This window comes from Mytilus californianus, unplaced genomic scaffold (assembly GCF_021869535.1).
Source record: "Mytilus californianus isolate M0D057914Y unplaced genomic scaffold, xbMytCali1.0.p SCAF_10, whole genome shotgun sequence".
NCBI lineage: Eukaryota > Metazoa > Mollusca > Bivalvia > Mytilida > Mytilidae > Mytilus > Mytilus californianus.
This window is the reverse complement of record NW_026262582.1, coordinates 35,340,716-35,359,233: the sequence shown is the minus strand read 5'-3', so window position 1 is coordinate 35,359,233 and position 18,518 is coordinate 35,340,716. Positions and strand designations below refer to the sequence as shown.

Genomic DNA, 18,518 nt, shown 5'->3' with positions numbered 1-18,518 from the left:
GGGGTAAAAGTGCTGCAAGTTTTGTTTATTTAACATCGATTTTACATATATATATCTGTATTGGTCAATCAACTTGATTTTTCCCAAATTAAGTTAAGAGGGGGTACACATTCATATATTACTACATATATATATATATATATATATATATATAAAACGTTCAGTATGAGGTTCTTATTTCTCATATAAGATACGGGATTCCAATTTATTTTCCGTTGTTTATAAATTACTATTATATTTCAAAAACATGATAATCATATATATGATGAAAATAAACTTTTATTCATCCAGTAAAATACAGAAAGTACACGACTACTATACAAATAAATTGTCTAATCAGAGTGCTTCTACTTTTTTAGGTTTTCGAATACAGGAAAACAGTGATTTGAAAAAATCTCGGAAGGTTGATTTCTTAGCCATGTGTGGTCCATCTGAAAACAAACACAATCAATTATTATAAAAGAACTGGGAAAAACAGTATTGTTTTAAAACTAAAAACTTAATTCTAACATAATACGCATCTCCACTATGATGTATGTTATGTTTAGTTTAAACATATTTTATTTGCAAGAATAGCAAAATGGATTGGACACAAGTTTTAACAACATTAGAGACGTCCTCTCCCAATACAAATATAAATACAAAACAATCATTTAAAATTGACAAAAACATGACAGGAATGTATGTACTACAAAAACCAAATACCAGGGAAAAATGCAATATGAAATATAAGATAAAAGTAAATTGGAGTTGAGTGAGTGAGAAATCGAGTCTTACTTCATGCTGCATGGAGTTTAAAAAGAATAATGTTTGGAATTAATTTCCATTCAATAAAAAAATTGTAAGGGGTTCCGCAGAACCCTGTGTTTCTCCTACGATTGCTGCTATCAGTGTAAAAGTGTAATATTGACTTCAAAAGTTAGTCTATTTATAAGTAAAATACAGAATTTTAATAAGATCAAACTTTTTTTAGATGCTATTTCATGGTCTTGAAATTAACTTCTGTCCAAGTTTCATAACAGTCCATGAAGGTTTGCAAATTTATCATGTCAAAAAAGTTTAATCCCAGACTGTCTGTAAAAGGTAACTGTAAAAAATAAGTCGATCTATCAGAAAAATTCTGAAAATGAAAAAAAATATATATTTTCAAAGTTTGCCTCAGACATTATCTCTTAATCATTAAAAAGCTTTAGTAATTTAGGTGTAACAAATTTTAACCCCAGACTGTATCTACTTGTTTTAAAAATGTAAAAAAAAAAAAAAACAAGTCCATTTATCAGTTAAACAAATAAATAATAAATATTTTCAAAATTTACCTCGGAACATTGTATTTTGGTCATAACTATAAGCATCTGTTAAAATTTCATAAAATTGTTGAAGGTTTGACAAAGTTATTGATGACTAAAAAAATTTAACCTCAGACTGTATTTACTTGTTAACTGTAAACAAAACAAAGTCAATTTATCAGTAAAATACGGAAAAATGAAAATAAATATTTTTAAAAATTTGCTCTGGATACTGTATGTTGGTCATAAACAAGCTGCTGTCCAAATTCCATGAAGGTTTGACAAAGTTATTTATGTCTAAAAAAAACTTTAACTCCAGACTGAGCCTAAATGTTGACGCCACAGAGGCCGATGGCGAAATCTAGGATCGCCTTGTCTCGCTTTCGCGACATAAATGTCGCTGGCTCGATAAAAACTGTATTCGCGTATTTTTTCATGGATGGACATGAGGACTGTTGTTAGGCAAACATTGTCACTCTATACTCAACATACACCCCCTTACCAGCATATATCAGAGTGATACCATTTTGGCTTAGAAGATATACGAATCGATGCATTATTATGCTTTGTTGGTTCGTAAGTGTTGTTCCTTATAGGTTAATCAAACCAGCAAAAATACTTGAACCGCCTTGTTTTAATAAGATGTTTCTTTTACCTGTTTTTTGTTTCTTTTTAGATTGGCTATCCTCCGTCTGTCTTCTTTTTTTAGCATCATTAAATAAGTTATTTGTTCCTGTTCCGTTTCTCTTTTCTTCCTTTATCATTACTTTTCTTTCGTTCTTGTCAGGTACATCAAGTACAATCTCTTTCTGTCGAAAATATTTAACTCGCATTTATAAAAAGAAAAAATAAAGTGACGAATCACTAATATTATAATTTAGCCTATTTTTCTCATGCATTATAGCATTTATTTTTTTCTCTAATTTCTATTGAATGTCCACACGTGGAATTAAATTAAATGTATAGATACATGTATCCGTGTATCTATTTACAAATATGTAAATAACACTCATTTGTCATGAGTTTACCCAAGGAGGTTATATGAGGATGTGTAATTGGGACACAGTCTCCCTCTGCGACGAAGTCGATCTCAACTTATTAACACCCACTTACAGAAAAGGCGGTAACATTTTATGTGTAATTATCGTCTTTCGTCCTCTCTCCTTCTCATATAACCTCCTTGGTTTACCATACCCTCTGGACAAAGATGTTTATTGGGGGAGGAGGAAACTAGCTTACCTTCACCAGTAACTCTCAAAGCCGAATATTTGAAAGCCAAGGATGTATAAGAACAGAAATGGTTGAAGAGCTATATGGCCAGAAAGGACCTATATTCTAAAATATTAGCCAAATCCATCTAAGTTCAACTTTGCCTGATGCAGTTGAAACCTTAATTTCGTGTTAAAGGCCGTACTTTGACCTATAATGGTTTACTTTTACAAATTGTGACTTGGATGGAGAGTTGTGTCATTGGCACTCATACCACATCTTCTTATATCTATCTTAATAATTTATGAATTTATAAACGAACAATTCAAGAAACGTTTCTTAAAAACTCATGTCAGTTCCGAAGTACTGACTACTGAGGATGATACCTTTTGGGAGGACTGATAGTCCACCAGCACAGGTATCGACCCAGTGCTGTAAAACATGAAAACAACACTTAATAAAGTTCATGCGTCTGAAGCGCTTTTCTGAAGCATGTAACACTTGCATATTTGCTTGATGTGAGCTATTTCTATATATTTTCCCTTACATCAACACTTTATAAAATGTTAAGCGTCAATTTTAGCTCTAACTTCTTTCTTCGTTTTAGGAAAGAAAGGAGGGAAATGTGATATTATTGTGTCAAATGTGATATAAGTGTGTCAAATGTGATAGTTAACATCAAACACATGTGTCTAAGAAGAATATGATCATCGTTTACGATGAAGCGTACAATGTTGAAGCCCCCCACCCCCACCCCTCCCCGGCCGGTCATGTGATCAGTAGTTGTTTACAACCTCGTTCTTTTGTTTCTGGGTAATTGTTGTGTCATGTATGAGGGTCACTCTGGATGGGGGTTCTTCATTTCTGTATTCTTTAATTCTTTAGGTCATTATTATCTATTCTTTATAATTTAGCATCCCATTATTATCTATTCTTTATTTTTTTTTACCTATTTTTCTTTATACTTAATTTTTTTGCCATTTATTCTGCACCTTTTGCTCATTTTTCTCTATTCTGTAAACCCTATCCAGTATTATTATAATAATGCAACTTCTACTTCTTTGTATTATGAATGAGTGAATGTATTTTCCACTTTACTGTATACATACTATCAACTGCATAAAACTTTTTGTGATGTATGTTTACACAGTTTTGGCTGCCGAATCCCAATTATTGTCACGTTAACCAATCATGTCTGTTTGGGTTGCTCACCCAATGTTGTTGATATAACGGGACTATAAAGATCTATAAACAACAGTCATACAAGCATGACAAGTGAGATGGTTAAGTTAGCCATAAAACCAGGTTTTACCCATAATTTTCCACAGAAGATGCCTGTACCAAGTCAAAATTTGTGAGACGTTACGAGCGATGTTCGTGCCTATAAGCGTAACAGACGTTATCGCTAAAATCGGACGTTTTTTAGGGTTCAGACGCTACAAAAATACTTCTAGAATAAGTAACGTTAATAACAATTGTACTATAATGATATGTATTCCCAATACAATAAATATGATCACTTTTTGCAAACCATTTGACCTCTTTTAAAATGATTCATTTCAATCTAATTCTAATACAGATAAAACGAGAACTGTGATCACGATCACCTCCCCTTTTCCCTCTCAAATTAAGATTATCTCAAGTAACAGTTGTCAGACTACATAATTATTTTTTATGCACATCTATGCACATAGTAAACTACACTAATGTAAAGTTTCATTGAAATCCAATAAACGTTTTAGAAAAAGTTGCGCTTACATAACAAGACTATATATTACCCTATATTGTAATATTTAACGAAGTGGTCTATCTTCCTGCATGGACATCTTTAGCTAGTGTACTACAACTACATGGCATTGTGTAAAGTTTCATTAATATCCGTCAAGTAATTTATAAGGATTACCGCTTACAAGGAAAATGGACAGACAGAAGGACAGGGTGATTCCTATATAGCTCAAACCTTTTTTGCTGGGGGATATAACGATATGTTTTTTTATGGAAAAAAGAGGTTTTAAACAATAACTTTATTGTGCTCCTTCCATTTCATCCAATACTGATAAAATGTCAAGATGTGTAGTTTCCAGAAGACTAAGAGTTCCACGCGTCGAACATTGAAGAGTTGGTGAAATGTAAATAACAGACGCAATGGAAATGATGGTATGTTTCTTATCCAATAGTTTATACGACAAAAGTTTTTTTGTTTGGTCAAAGTATAAACCACGAACAACTTTGGATCCCTTTACGTAAGTTACACCCCAATCATCGGTGGTGTCCTTTTTAAGAGTTTCGGGACAAGCGTCTGCTTTAAAAAGGTAATAATTTGAATCTGCTTCATCAGTGTAAACTGCCAGTATTGTGCCAAGCGCAATGAGGTCTTCCATTTCGTAATTTTCTGTGGATTCAGCGGGACTCGAATGGCGGGTTCGGTTGTTCTCGACAACTATCGGTATGGTCGCCTTACTTCCAATGGAATTATTTATGCAGTCTTTGTAAGTACCAACCAAACAGTTTTCACAAGAATAACATGACAGGTACCTAACTGTCAAATTAGCATCGTCCGAAGAAGAAAAAACCTGATGGAGACTTCTAATACCAGGAACGGGTTTAAAAGATATTGTATCACGATCTATACTCTCGACATATCTAAATATTCGGCGCTTACAATACAGTGACTTGGTGTCCTTCAAATGTTTCCCGCAATATTTAAAAAAATCTGCTGCAGATTGTATTATTTCGTTCCCGCGAAAAACAGCCATGTTTACTTGATTCTTTAAAAGCCCCCGGCTGCGTCCTGAGGTCCATTTGCGTGAGAAGTTTCGAAATAATTTCGAATGAAAAGTTCATATCCGTGTTTGGAACAATGTCGGTTAACATTCCAAAACAATTTCGTGACTTATACTGAACCGGACAACCGTCAGTAAACTCGTGAATAACTTTTACATCATATCGAATCGAATCTAAATACTCCTTGACAAGGGATTGAACTTTTTGGGTAAAAAATTGGTCATGTTTCTCATCCGGGCTTATTACAAAGAAATGCTCAGTGATAATACATGGAATATCCGGCAAACTTTCTACTCCGTCTACCTCCAGAATTGCATGTCGATAAATTACGGACACATCGATAGATACCTCAGTGCGCTGAAAATAAGTTTGTTGAAGTTCAAACTTTTCTTTGCAACCGTAGTTTTCGGAATAGTCATGAATTATAATACAGTGATTAGGTAATAAGTTTTCTTTCAAACATTTAAGTTGTGCATTTTGCCACTGAGCACGGAACTGATGTCCAGCGAATTTGTCTAAAAGTTCTCTAAAGTAATTAAACATATCACCCGGTTTAGTGCATTTTCTGACAAGTGTAAGTTTTTTCTTAGCATTCACAGTGATATATTCGTACCGTTCCCAAGATACATTGGAAGCATCATCCGAAACTTTCAACTCTTCGTCCGTAAATTTTAATAACGAAAGTCCACATTTACTACATTCACGATCTAAACACGCCTTCGAGTAAGAATTATTAACTTGATCCTTATCACATAGAGTAGCAACGGCGATATCAGTCAGGTGTTCATAAACAGGGTACAAGTTTTGCTCGAAATCTAAAATGTTAGGAATCGTGTATTTTTTTCTAAACTCCATTGTTTTTGAAAACAAAGATCTGGCTTCTACGTGGTAGCGACAACAGCACGTAACACGATCCTTTGGTCTTGCTGACCGGACAAAATACGGCTTTAATCTCTCAAATGTTCTTTGGTTCATTTTTATGTTTGGATTATTTATACAAAAGTCATTAAACACTTCAGTTTGAGATTTATCAAGTATATATATAGGATGTTTTAAGAATTGTTTGGGACCGATACGGATACGCTTCGTGTCATTTTTGTTTCCAGACGGACGGGATGTATTAGGATCTGTCCAAAAATTGTACGCGATTTTCTTTACATCGTCAGTAAAAGCATCTTTCCTCGTTTTTCTCTCAATATATGTCCAACATGACTTTTCAGAAGTAAATATTTGCGTACGTACTCTTTTTCCTTTCGATAGCCGTTTAAGGGGAAGTCCCAACTTTCTTGAAAGCAAAGTTTTCTTTCGTTCTTTAGTTATGTTTTTACCACTCGTGCTTGCTACGATTACACTTAATGCAGTTCTTGCCGAGTCAGATCTTGAAAATTTTGCCTGGTCGACTATCTCTTTAAGATCATTTAGAACAGCATTGCCAAGTTGAATGTCCGTTTTTTCTTCAGGCGTCACAACAAACTTTAATTTTTCAAGCGATTGAACAGTTGGGGAATGTTTATTGTCTAAATACGTGGCCATTACTGCTACTCTTTTCTTCGGTGTTGTAGGAAGTGCCCTCTTCATTGACTTTACAGCCCTGCTTTTCTCCATCTTATTCGAAAAAGTGTTTTTAATGTCATTTATAGTGTTTATAGTGGAAACTTTATTATGAGTTTTCCTATATTTTCTTTTCCGTTCAGTTTCATAAAGTCGTTTATCAGCTTTAAACTGCCTTTCTTTTCGTTTTCTCTTGGCCGCGGAAGTTTCGGAATAACCACAATTGTGACATTTTTGTTTTAATGCATTCATTCTGTCTTTTTTCTTCATTTCGTAGTTTTGTTTACACCTTTTTCTGTTTTTCTGTGCCTTTTTCTCCTTCCAAATTTCAAATGAAAGCAGACGTGCTTTTATTAACTGCAAATTAAAATCATTACCAAAACTTTATGATTGAGTTTTAAAAATGGAACGCTTGTTTAAAATAAGCCTCTTTAGTGTTAAAAGATAGAAACGCATAAAAGAAATGCTCGTACAATTACGCACCCAAGTTTTACTCGTTTTAAAAACTTTGAAAGTTCTGCACCCAAGTTAAAATTTGCGGGCAAAATAAAACATGCAATCTATTCCGCGTCGAGGGCAACACTTATTAATATCACGGAATAACAAAAAGGATCCGAAAAATCAGTAACATATAGATAAATCAAATCGTAGCTTTAAAAGTCTCTCTCTCTCTATATAGTTGAACAATGCATGCACCGACAATCGACTAAGTTGTGCGCTTGTTCTGTGTGTTATTATGGCGCCGCGTTTTTTTGTTGTTTTCACTATTCGAAACGACGTCAGGTTGCCGCCGTAATAAATTTGATGCGTGTGACATCTATTCATCATTTTTCAAACATTTTTTTTTCGGAAAGTACGAATGCTACGGAGATCAATATAGATATTTTAAAAAGACTAGAAAAATAACATGTCTATATTAGAATTTCATTGTCGACAATCAAGTGCAAAACTAAACATAGTTAACTTTAATACACCTTATCGCTATTTGTCCGCCATTACTGGCCATCACACAGGTTCCCGTAAAATTTTGACGTCACAATACAAAATATCTGACGCCACAATGAAAAAGTGATTGTTGTATGACGTCAATAGTTCAAGCGGGACAGATTCTCGGGTCAGCCGGGAATAGCGATAAGGTGTATTACGACTGTACGCAACATTTTTGTAAACAATGAACGTGTGACATTTTATTCACTAAATTTAAAAATTTAGCATCTTTTTTGTTTTTATGTTTGAACTAGTTTGCTTTTGAAATAAATCAATTATAGAAAAACAACATTATACTAGCTATATCATTTTCTCACCTGATGACATCATTTATCCCTATTTTTGAACTGTTTTCGTTAAAGTAGTTTCGGAAATGGAGATGGGACACAATGAAACTTTGCCGATTTGCCTGGCGAAACAGAATATGACGTCATTAGCCGTCATACAAATACGTCATAATGGGTTACCATTTAATGGCAATTCGCGGCAAAAAAAAATAAATGAAAATCGGCAAAAAAAGAAGGCGAAAAGAAGTTTTATACTTCAGTTTTCATTGTCAAATGTTACCCGGGACAACCCATTATTTCCTCAAAATCCAGAATCAAATGCTCATCAACTCGAACAAATGCGTTTTATGTTGTTTTAATGGAGATAAATGAACAAGGACATTTATATCCAGCACATTGATATCTTTGTTTTAATTAAAATACGTTTTTTTCTGCACCTGCAGCGCAGTTTTACTCACGAAACAAGCAAAAAACGTAAACGGTACGAACATCGCGCATAACGTCTGTTCAAACAGTTGTTTTCTATTTTTTCCTTTGGTTGATGTAGTTGAGCGTTTGATTTTGTAAGGTTATATGGACTTCTTCTTTTTGTATTTAGCTTGGAGCTCGATATGTTTGGTTGATAATACTTTTTTGCAAAGGCTGCGCATTGTCAATACGTTACCTTTAGAGATATATCGATCCATGTAGGTTCTTCGTTTTGGTGAATGTGCACAAGAGAGGAAGGACCTGCAAATAATAATGTTGTCAACCTTACTGATTTCTCTTGTACTGCTCACCGCTTCAAAACTTTAGCACTCGGCAATGAAATCACGATATTTACAGTAATTATTTTAATGCGCCGAGTGCGGATTTTGAAATTTTGATTTTTATCAAAAGTTAAATATTAGCAAAAAACCTAAAATAAGACCACAAAGAACAAGGCCAGGAAAACACGTTGTAGGAAAATTAATTTCCGCTTTTTTTTAGAATCAGATAAAAGACCTTTTGTCTTCGTCTTCCTTGTTTAAAATTGAAGGTCATTTTGCTGTCTAATTTATTGTAAATATCTTTTACCAGTAATAGCAGTCGCTATTATCAGAAAAGAGGAAGACCACGAAGTTTATAAGAAGATGATGTCTTAATGCATCTTTCTTAATAATAATAATCTAATTGGCCCAAATGAATGAATTTCGTCATAAGAGAAATTCTCCCGAAAATCTATTATGATATAGCCATAAAATATATATTATAAAATTATCCTTTCAACTTGTTTCTTTTCAAATTTCTGTTTATTCTGCTTATATTTTTTTCTAAATTACTGAGTTTTGTTTAGATATATTTGCTAATAGATAAACAACTGCCTTTTGTGAAGTCGGTTTGATTGTCAATAAATAGTTCTTTTAAACTTAGTTTTACTGTGCTTATTGCTGTGTGTTTGTTTATTCTACATTGACTAGAGGTATAGGGGGAGGGTAGAGATCTCACAAAACAAGTTTAATCCCGCCGCATTTTTGCGCCTGTCCCAAGTCAGGAGCCTCTGGCCTTTGTTAGTCTTGTAAGTTTTTTTAATTTTTAATTGGTTCATTTATATGTTTCGGAGTTTAGTTTGACGTCCATTTTCACTGAACTAGTACACATTTTTGTTTAGGGGCCAGCTGAAATCCGCCTCCGGGTGCGAGATTTTCTCGCTGTGTTGAAGACCCATTGGTGGCCTTGGGCTGTTTTCTACTCTTTGGTCGGGTTGTTGTCTCTTTGACACATTCCCTATTCCCATTCTGTTTTATTTTTGAAATAATGTGACGCCACAGTTTTATGAATTAAACAAACAGGATTTTTTTACCCAAATATCTTTGTCTCTTGATACACCATTAAATTATACCTTATAATAATAGAAATATACAAGTATCCACATCTAATGTAAAACTTACGTGTTGTGAAAATATACCGGATTACTGGTGTTTCGTCAGGTTTAACTTCAGGTAAATATATAAGAGTTTCACTTGCTATCCAAATAGGACTGTCACTAGACTCTATGGGAACTGAAAAGTCGAAAATTATATACATGAATAAAAAAAAAAAACCATATTAACATATATTGATCTACTAAAACTTACTGAACTATACATGGAAATAGATGAATTAAAGTATCTTGATACAATATATTTATGTTTTGAAATTGAAATCATCAAGTGGCCACCTGGTATTATTGGCGAGAGAAACAATATCTAATTTAATAACTTATAGGCAAGAAAAATGTTGACTCTGATTGCTTTTAATTTTCTCGAACTTTCGACTGGAAATTTGATACCTGCATTAGAACAATAATTTGAGACCCTATTCACATAGTTGTTTTGGCTTTAAATTAAAACATGTCGCGTAATTTTTTCATAATTACACTGCAGTCAGAGGTATTGTAGTTTAAATCTTACCATCATCATTCTGTGTGAAGTTTTGCTTTTTCGTCTCTGTCACAGCTTCATTGTTCTGTATCTGTGAATTATCGGCACTTTCATTCCCGTTTTCCTCTGGTTCGTTCCCGGTTTCATATTGGTCATTACTGGATTCATCAAATGGTTGATTACCGATGTCAGCTTGGTCGTCACTGGTTTCATCAAATGGTTGATTACCGATGTCATCTTGGTCGTCACTAGTTTCATCAAATGGTTGATTACCGATGTCAGTTTGGTCGTCACTAGTTTCATCAAATGGTTGATTACCGATGTCATCTTGGTCGTCACTAGTTTCATCAAATGGTTGATTACCGATGTCATCTTGGTCGTCACTAGTTTCATCAAATGGTTGATTACCGATGTCAGCTTGGTCGTCACTAGTTTCATCAAATGGTTGATTACCGATGTCATCTTCGTCGTCACTGGTTTCATCAAATGGTTGATTACCGATATCAGCTTGGTCGTCACTGGTTTCATCAAATGGTTGATTACCGATGTCATCTTGGTTGTCACTAGTTTCATTAAATGGTTGATTACCGATGTCATCTTGGTCGTTACTGGTTCTATCTTCCTTGACTTCATCTAAAATATGTGAAGAATTGTTGAAAAGAAATTACGTTTAAGTGCATTGTGTTTGTCCCATGCACATGAAATATAAGCAGAACTCTGAATGCGTTGTTTTTAAATTTTGACATTATAACTATAAGTAAAATGAGTTTGCTTAGTGAAAAAAATAATGGCCAAAGCAAAACTTTGAGTTGACAAAAGTGTTTACCAAGAGTTCCGGAACTTCTAGCAGAGGTTTTGGACTTGAACAATGATCCTGAATACATGAGTTAATTTTCAACTGGGTTTTAGGGTTTCATTGTTCATCGATATCTCTTTTTTTAAAGTTTAATGCATCCCCATACGCTCTTCAACTTCGTGCTATATTTGGCCTTTTATTTTTTTTTATTCGAGCGTCACGGATGAGTCTTTTGTAGACGAAACGTGCGTATGGCGTACATTTTTTTTTATCTTAGTATCTATGATGGATTTACTTATACTCTTTCCTACATATTATAGTCACTATCAACACAAACCTGTATCTTCACATGGAACGCCTTCTTCTTCCGGATAGTGATATTCCCCTCTCATGTTTTCAATGTCTTCCCAAAAATTTAACTCTGAAATTGACTTGGCATCTTTTTTGAATTCGTTAAACAAATTCCTGGTAGCAGCCTCTATAATAAAACAGACAGTTCATATCATCAATTACTCGAAAACAAAAACAACAAAAAAACTAGAGGCTGTAAAGAGCTCACCTAGGTCTATGTGCATAATCAACAACAAACTCTCTCGAACATCCTCCACTTGTCTAAAATGTAGATCTTGTCTTGCTGATCATTTTTGCTTCTTTAAGTTTCTATCTATCTATTATAATTTTTAAGATATAAGGCAAAAACGCAAAAAATTGGTAAAAATCGTCATCAAAGGGCAATAACTCTAATTAGGAGTCGAATGACGATTTCGACCATGCATACTTATTCGTAGATCTTGTCTTGTTGATCATTTTTGCAACATAAAGTTTCTCTCTATCTATTATAGTTTTCAAATCAATTATATCACTCAATACACCTCTATTAGTTACTTTGTAAATTCAGTGTATAAAAAATCATTTTCAGTTTTGGGCTAAATTGTTGATGCTTAACCAGTACATGTATAAACAGGAAGTACACGTCAATGAACATATTTAGATCCATACACCATAGTCTATAAAATAGATTTGCTACAAGTACATGATAAGATATAATCGCAAGTTTATGAAAATTGTTCAAATTGCGTCAGTTTGGACATATTTTCATACAGCTTCTCAAAATTCAGGGTAGTTTGGGATTCAGTATTCTCATCCATGACAAGCAAAGTCAGAGGTCTATTTTTAAAAAAGTCTTTCACAAAGCTCTTTTTAGAGTACCCGCTAATTTTTAGTAACTGGAAATACTAATTGTTTTCCCCTTTTGGTCAATATAAAAGTAAGAAGATGTGATATAATTGCCAAAGAGACAACACTCAACCAGAGACCAAAATGACATAGAAGTCACCAAATATAGGCCACCATACGGCCTTCAACAATGAACATAGTCAGCATACTGCATATTCAGCTATAAAAGGTACCGAAATGACAAATGTAAAACAAGTCAAACGAGAAAACTAACGGCTTGATTTATGTACAAAACAATGAACGAAAAACAAATATGATATACAGCATACCGAATTACAAACCTGATCTTCTGTACAAATCTTCGTAATTTCGTCTGTATGAGTCTTCTTGGATTTTTTCTGTTTTCGCCCAGAATTCTTTTTCATCTTTGGTGATAGAGTTCTTTTTAAACTGAGAAATAAGCCTTTTCTTCTCTAATTCTAAAATCTCATTTACATTATGGAAGTCAGCCATCTAAAATGGACCCGGAAAAATAAGACAAAAATTCTTCAAAAATATTAATCGTGGCATCATTTTCTCATATAATATTACAAAAATTAAAAACAAATGTCTTATATAATTTTAAATTAATTGTTTTAAGTTGGTTTTGAATTTCCTTTGGAGTTTGGCATTTTTGTCATTTTACTTTTTACTACCTCAGTGATCAATTCTGCGTAATACAAAACTTTACACTAAGTCCATTTGGAATTTGATCTGATTGATATTTCAGTCTTAAATACATGATTTATTTTATAAGTTGTTATTGGCTTTGAACCAGCTGTCAGTAACTGCGAGTACTCTCAGATCTGTACTTTGTGCCTTTTTTGTTGTGAGAGACGTATAAATATCCTTCCACGTCCGGTCTGTGTTTTGGTTTGATGTCTTTCTGTTTTGTATCGATCTGATGAGTTAAACCCTTTTTAACTGATTTTTATAGTTCGGTACTTATGTTGTGCTGTTACACCACTGTCTCAGGTTAGGGGAGGGTTGAGCGTTCACAAACATGTTTAACCCCACCACATGCTTTATGTGCCTGTCCCAAGCCAGGACAGGAGCCTATAGTTCAGTGGTTGTCGTTGGTTCATGTCTGTCATATTTGTTTTTCGTAAATTGCTATGTTATAAATTAGTAGAAAAACAAAGGATGTGGGGAATCTATCCATAACTCAAAATAAGTACATGCACATTACACAATCCAACTAACAGGCATTAGTTTTCTCAGTTAAATTGTTTCATATTTAAAATGTGGGGCCTTTTGATAGCGGACTATACAGTATGGGTTTGTCTCATTGTTGAAGGCCGTACCGTTGCCAATAATTGCTTACATCCACTTCATGTTTCTAGTCTTCACCCCTAATTTTATGTAAACTTCATGTACAAAGTGTTTTTGTTAATAAAATGCAATCCTGCTAAGGATACGGTTGGACACGAGTAGGATTTAAAGATTCATTTCCTTGAAGATAACAAGAGTCTCGGTGGAGATCGTCCTAAACTTAATTAAAGTATTGCTAAATAAATTATTATAATACTACAGGGATTTTATTTAGATTAATGATTTTTGTAATGTTTCTCACGGTATTTTTCTATTTAACAGTTTTAGCACTATTTTTGACTTTTAACTGATTGACCTTTAATTTTTGGTGAACATATGGAATTCATGTCTGTTATGCTGTTGCTTCAAGTTGCATCGTTCTACATAAGCGTGAAAAAAATACCCGCTGCAAATCATGTTAAATTGAGTAACATACCTTCATTGCAATTATCTGTCCTATTCACAATAAAGACTCCAGTAATACTTTGCAAACAAATTCTTATAGAAATATACAACGATCCGTGTGTCAATCTGTGTCGATCCTTTACAACGTTAAAGACGTTGCCATTGGCGTAACTGTGACGTTATTTATATTGTTCTATATGTACTTCCGAAAAGTAACCGAAACTGCACAAAACACGCTACATAAATAAATCATTGAAACTTCTTTATCATTGTCCGGTACTTCAGTTAAGTTATTTGAAAATATAAATCACGGACAATGAGAGGCGAAATGTACAAACACAAGTGTACCATCTTACGGTGTTTATATTTCACAACTCGTTCGCTAATATATGCCCGTGTCTGTTGTAACGTTTCACAGATATAAAGATTTGGTTTTGAAGTTTGGTTGTACCTGTAGAAAACTTATTTCAAACGGGATTGCACATCCTCATTTTTACGGCAATATTGTTTACCGTGCACGGAAATTTAGAAACGATCCTGGTAAACTTATCGATCCTTTAAATAAACTTGTTCTAAAAGGTTACCAATTCAACATTGTAATTAGAACATTAAGTATTGTTTTTATTGGTACTAATATTGATTTTTGGGTAAATTAAAAGCAAACGAAATATTATTGCGTAAACCCCTGAGGGTTTACGCAGTATATACATATACACATTCATGGCTCTACAATCTGTCGATACCTGTATCTTGACATTGCACAAAGTCATGTTTTTCTCTGACTGTTTATGACGTCTTTACACTAAATCCATTGGATGTTGGATGTGTACGGATTGATAATTTAGTCTTAGATGCATGCATTTTTTTATTAGTTGTAAGTGGCTTTGAACTAGCTGTCAGTAACTGTGAGTACTCTCAGATATGTACTTAGTGTCTTTTTGTTGTTTGGATGTACAAGTGGCTGGCCATGTCCACTTGTATTTGTAGTATTTGTATTTTTATCCACCTGATGAGTTAAGCCTCTTTCAACTGATTTTTATAGTTCGTTCTTATGTTGTACTGTTACACCACTGTCCCAGGTTAGGGGGAGGGTTGGGATCCCGCTAACATGTTTAACCCCGCCACATTATGTATGTATGTGCCTGTCCCAAGTCAGGATCCTGTAATTCAGTGGTTGTCGTTTGTTTATGTGTTACATATTTGTTATTCGTTCATTTTTTGTACATAAATTAGGCCGTTAGTTTTCTCGTTTGAATTGTTTTACATTGTCATTTCGGGGCATTTTATAGCTGACTGTGCAGTATGGGCTTTGCTCATTGTTGAAGGCCGTACGGTGACCTATAGTTGTTAATTTCTGTGTCATTTGGTCTCTTGTGGAGAGTTGTCTCATTGGCAATCATACCACATCTTCTTTTTTATATTTATTTGTCATGTTGTTTATATGTTCTCCCCAAGCAGTGATCTATGATCTAAGATAATCAACAACGCAATTTCTGCGTACCTTGTATTCAATTTCATTAATTGGAAAATGCATTGCCTTGTATCGTTTGTTTTGTTGCCCGTTTAACTTTCTAGTTACCATAAACATTGCAAAACAGAAGTGAATACCAGATATCAATGTTCTTTTCGACATATAACATTGTTATTGCTACATACACGGGTAGTAACCTCGTCATATCGAGAAGCGTTTAGTACAGTGATTTTGTCATAGTTTGGTTAAGATGAACACGGTTGTGTTAAGTTACTTCCGCGAACGATTGCCTCAGTTCTATTCAAATGAGCAAATAAAAAGCAAATAAGATGTTTTAATTTGCATTGTTATCTAAACGATCTACATTGGAATTGTTGTTTTCAAGAAACTAACGCAGAATAAGCAAACTATCGAAATTTTTATGGTTTGGTTAAGTTATGACATGGTTCGGTTAAGTGTCTAGAAATTCGTCATGGTTTTGATCAAGTTTGTCATGGTGAAGACCTGTTGGTGACCTTCTGCTGTTGTCTGTTCTATGGTCGGGTTGTTGTCTCTTTGACACATTCCCCATTTCCATTCTCAATTTTATTTAGATCCAAATTAATATGTATGTGTTTCAGCTCAATATTGATAGTTTGTTTAAAAACGCTTGTAATTAAACGAAGTTACACAATTTACCAACTGACTAAGAAGAAATCTGAGGTTACTACCCGTGACATATATAATTAACAAACAGAGACACTTGTTATCTTCTTCTTCTTTTTCTTCTTCCAAGCTAAAAGTTGCGCATAATTAAAAACTGGTTAAAACGATATTGCTGATATGGTTGTTTAGTGGTATTGGCTAATTGAAACTTGAATATCTCAATTGACTTTATTCTTGCGATATCCGGAGGCAGTTTGTTCCAGTCCTTGATGCTGTTTACGAAGGAACACTTTCTACAGTCTTTTTGTAGCTGGTTGTAATAAGTATGTATGATTTCCTGTGCGACTGGTTTGTGTAAGTATATATTCTTGTCTACGGCTACCAAGCCGTTTGTTATTTTGTAACATATATCCAATGATAAGTCGTGCTTCTTTATGCCTCGATTGCAAGCTTTTCCATCCCGGTTAATTTATCATGTTGCTGACACTGGGTCTATTTCTTAAATGTAGGACAGAAAGCTACAGGACAAAATGTGACAATTTCGTTTCGAGATTATTTTTCCTTAAATAAGAAAACGCTAATTTTTAAAAACAATTTTGTTTTCTCTTGAAATATGATATATAAAGCAATTTTGTAAACAAAAATGTATTCTAAAAAGTCAATAATGATCAAATAATGGTTAGGAATTTGTCAAAGTAACAAGGCTTCATGGTGCCAAAAAATATATCCTTAGCATGATTTGAATTTGACAATCTTCATTTATGAAGATTTATGAACAGTTTCCTTAACTGAAAACATAAATAAATGTAATAACAAGTTGCTTTCTTAAAAAAAAGAAAAGCAAGACGTGAACTAAGGCCGCTGACTGGTCACAAAAGATTGTTGCTGAATATTTGTTTGTGTTTGAATTGAAATAATTGACTGTGAATAGAAGAAGATAATGATGAATAAACTACCTTTATCTAAATTATGTAATAGTGTGTACATTCTTGCACAAGTCAGTTGAAAGCAATGTTGGATAGTTGTGAATAGAAAAGTGTATATACAGCTACTATTTGAATATACATTTTAAAGCTCGACTATTTCATTTATTACTTGGGATTGTACATCATTTTTTCAAAACTTTTTAGTAAAGTCACTTGTATATATATATTAATCACCTACGCAATATTTCACAGTCAGGAATTCCACCCTTTTATTGTGTACAATAAGTTTTTTTATCCCACGCACCTGTACTATATTTTTGCAAGCCAAAATGGCGGCCACCTTATGAGTTCAAAACAATTTGAGTTTGGTACCCCTTTTAACTTAGACTAGCATAGCTGTCGTGATCTTATCATCAAGTGAAACAATTAAATGAACTTTCGAAAATACTTTTATATTCACTTAGAACAATTTTTTACCGGCAGTGCTAGCCTGTACTCCTGATGAACTTTTAATGCAGAAGTCATACTTTTTACGATATTAGAACATTGTTATCGTCACGTTAGTTTTTTATGAACTTTTTATCAATGCCAAAATAGTTTTTATTAACTTTTTATAAACAACCTATGAACTTTTAACTTCAACCCATAAAGTAAAGTTATCCGTACTTGTATTCAATACTTGGTATCATCATCATGTCACACCTGTCAATTCGATCAAGGAGGACTCGTAGACCAGCACAAGTCTTTACACCCTCAAGGCTCCAACTGTGTGTAGAAAGTAAAAGTGAAAATATATGTACAAAAACTTACGCACTGAACAAAAAGAAAGCACTGAAAAAGAAAATTGAAGCTTCTGATAGGGAATTCTCAGTAGTTGCGATTGTAAAAAAGGGCAATTTAGTTATTGAATGTGATGCTGGATTATTTGAGGTTTTCAAAATAGAACTTTGTAGACATTTTAACGATCCGCCTTGCTCAAAAGTTCACTCTATAACTAAAACTATTGATGAAGAAGGTCTGACAGTGGAAGAAAATATCTCTGTTAAACTAGTCAACCAAAAAAGACAACTGTATAAAATCAATCTCTATAACACAACATCTCGTATTCTTGTCAATGGCTCACAGTTCTTAGAGTTCGTGAAGGTGGACCTACCAAAAGTGTTAGAGACTCTGGATAAAAATCCACTACTTAAGGAAATAAATGAAAGTATCAGAAGTGCATGTCTAGCAGGTCTCTCTCAATTAGAAACACCAACAAACCCTA

The 18,518-nt window shown here is 33.7% G+C and overlaps 1 protein-coding gene across 1 annotated transcript; it reads right to left on the bottom strand.

The window, feature by feature from the left end:
- Window positions 1-336: 336 nt before the first annotated feature.
- LOC127718726 (uncharacterized) lies at window positions 337-11,673 on the bottom strand. Its single transcript, XM_052224782.1, has 6 exons — window positions 11,619-11,673; window positions 10,939-11,118; window positions 10,015-10,125; window positions 8,769-8,833; window positions 1,942-2,095; window positions 337-431 (listed from the first exon to the last, which is right to left on the bottom strand). The coding sequence occupies exons 1-6, from the start codon at window positions 11,671-11,673 to the stop codon at window positions 337-339; spliced, it is 660 nt and encodes a 219-aa protein (XP_052080742.1).
- Between the last annotated feature and the right edge of the window lie 6,845 nt (window positions 11,674-18,518).

What these genes read in the sequence shown, in the direction of transcription:
- LOC127718726 (XM_052224782.1), bottom strand. Translation starts at nt 11,673, where the DNA reads ATGAGAGGGGAATATCACTATCCGGAAGAAGAAGGCGTTCCATGTGAA. An exon ending in CGTTCCATGTGAAGATACAG is followed by an intron (nt 11,119 to 11,618) that starts GTTTGTGTTGAT and finishes CACATATTTTAG; the next exon opens with ATGAAGTCAAGGAAGATAGA. An exon ending in TGACGACGAAGATGACATCG is followed by an intron (nt 10,126 to 10,938) that starts GTAATCAACCAT and finishes TCGACTTTTCAG; the next exon opens with TTCCCATAGAGTCTAGTGAC.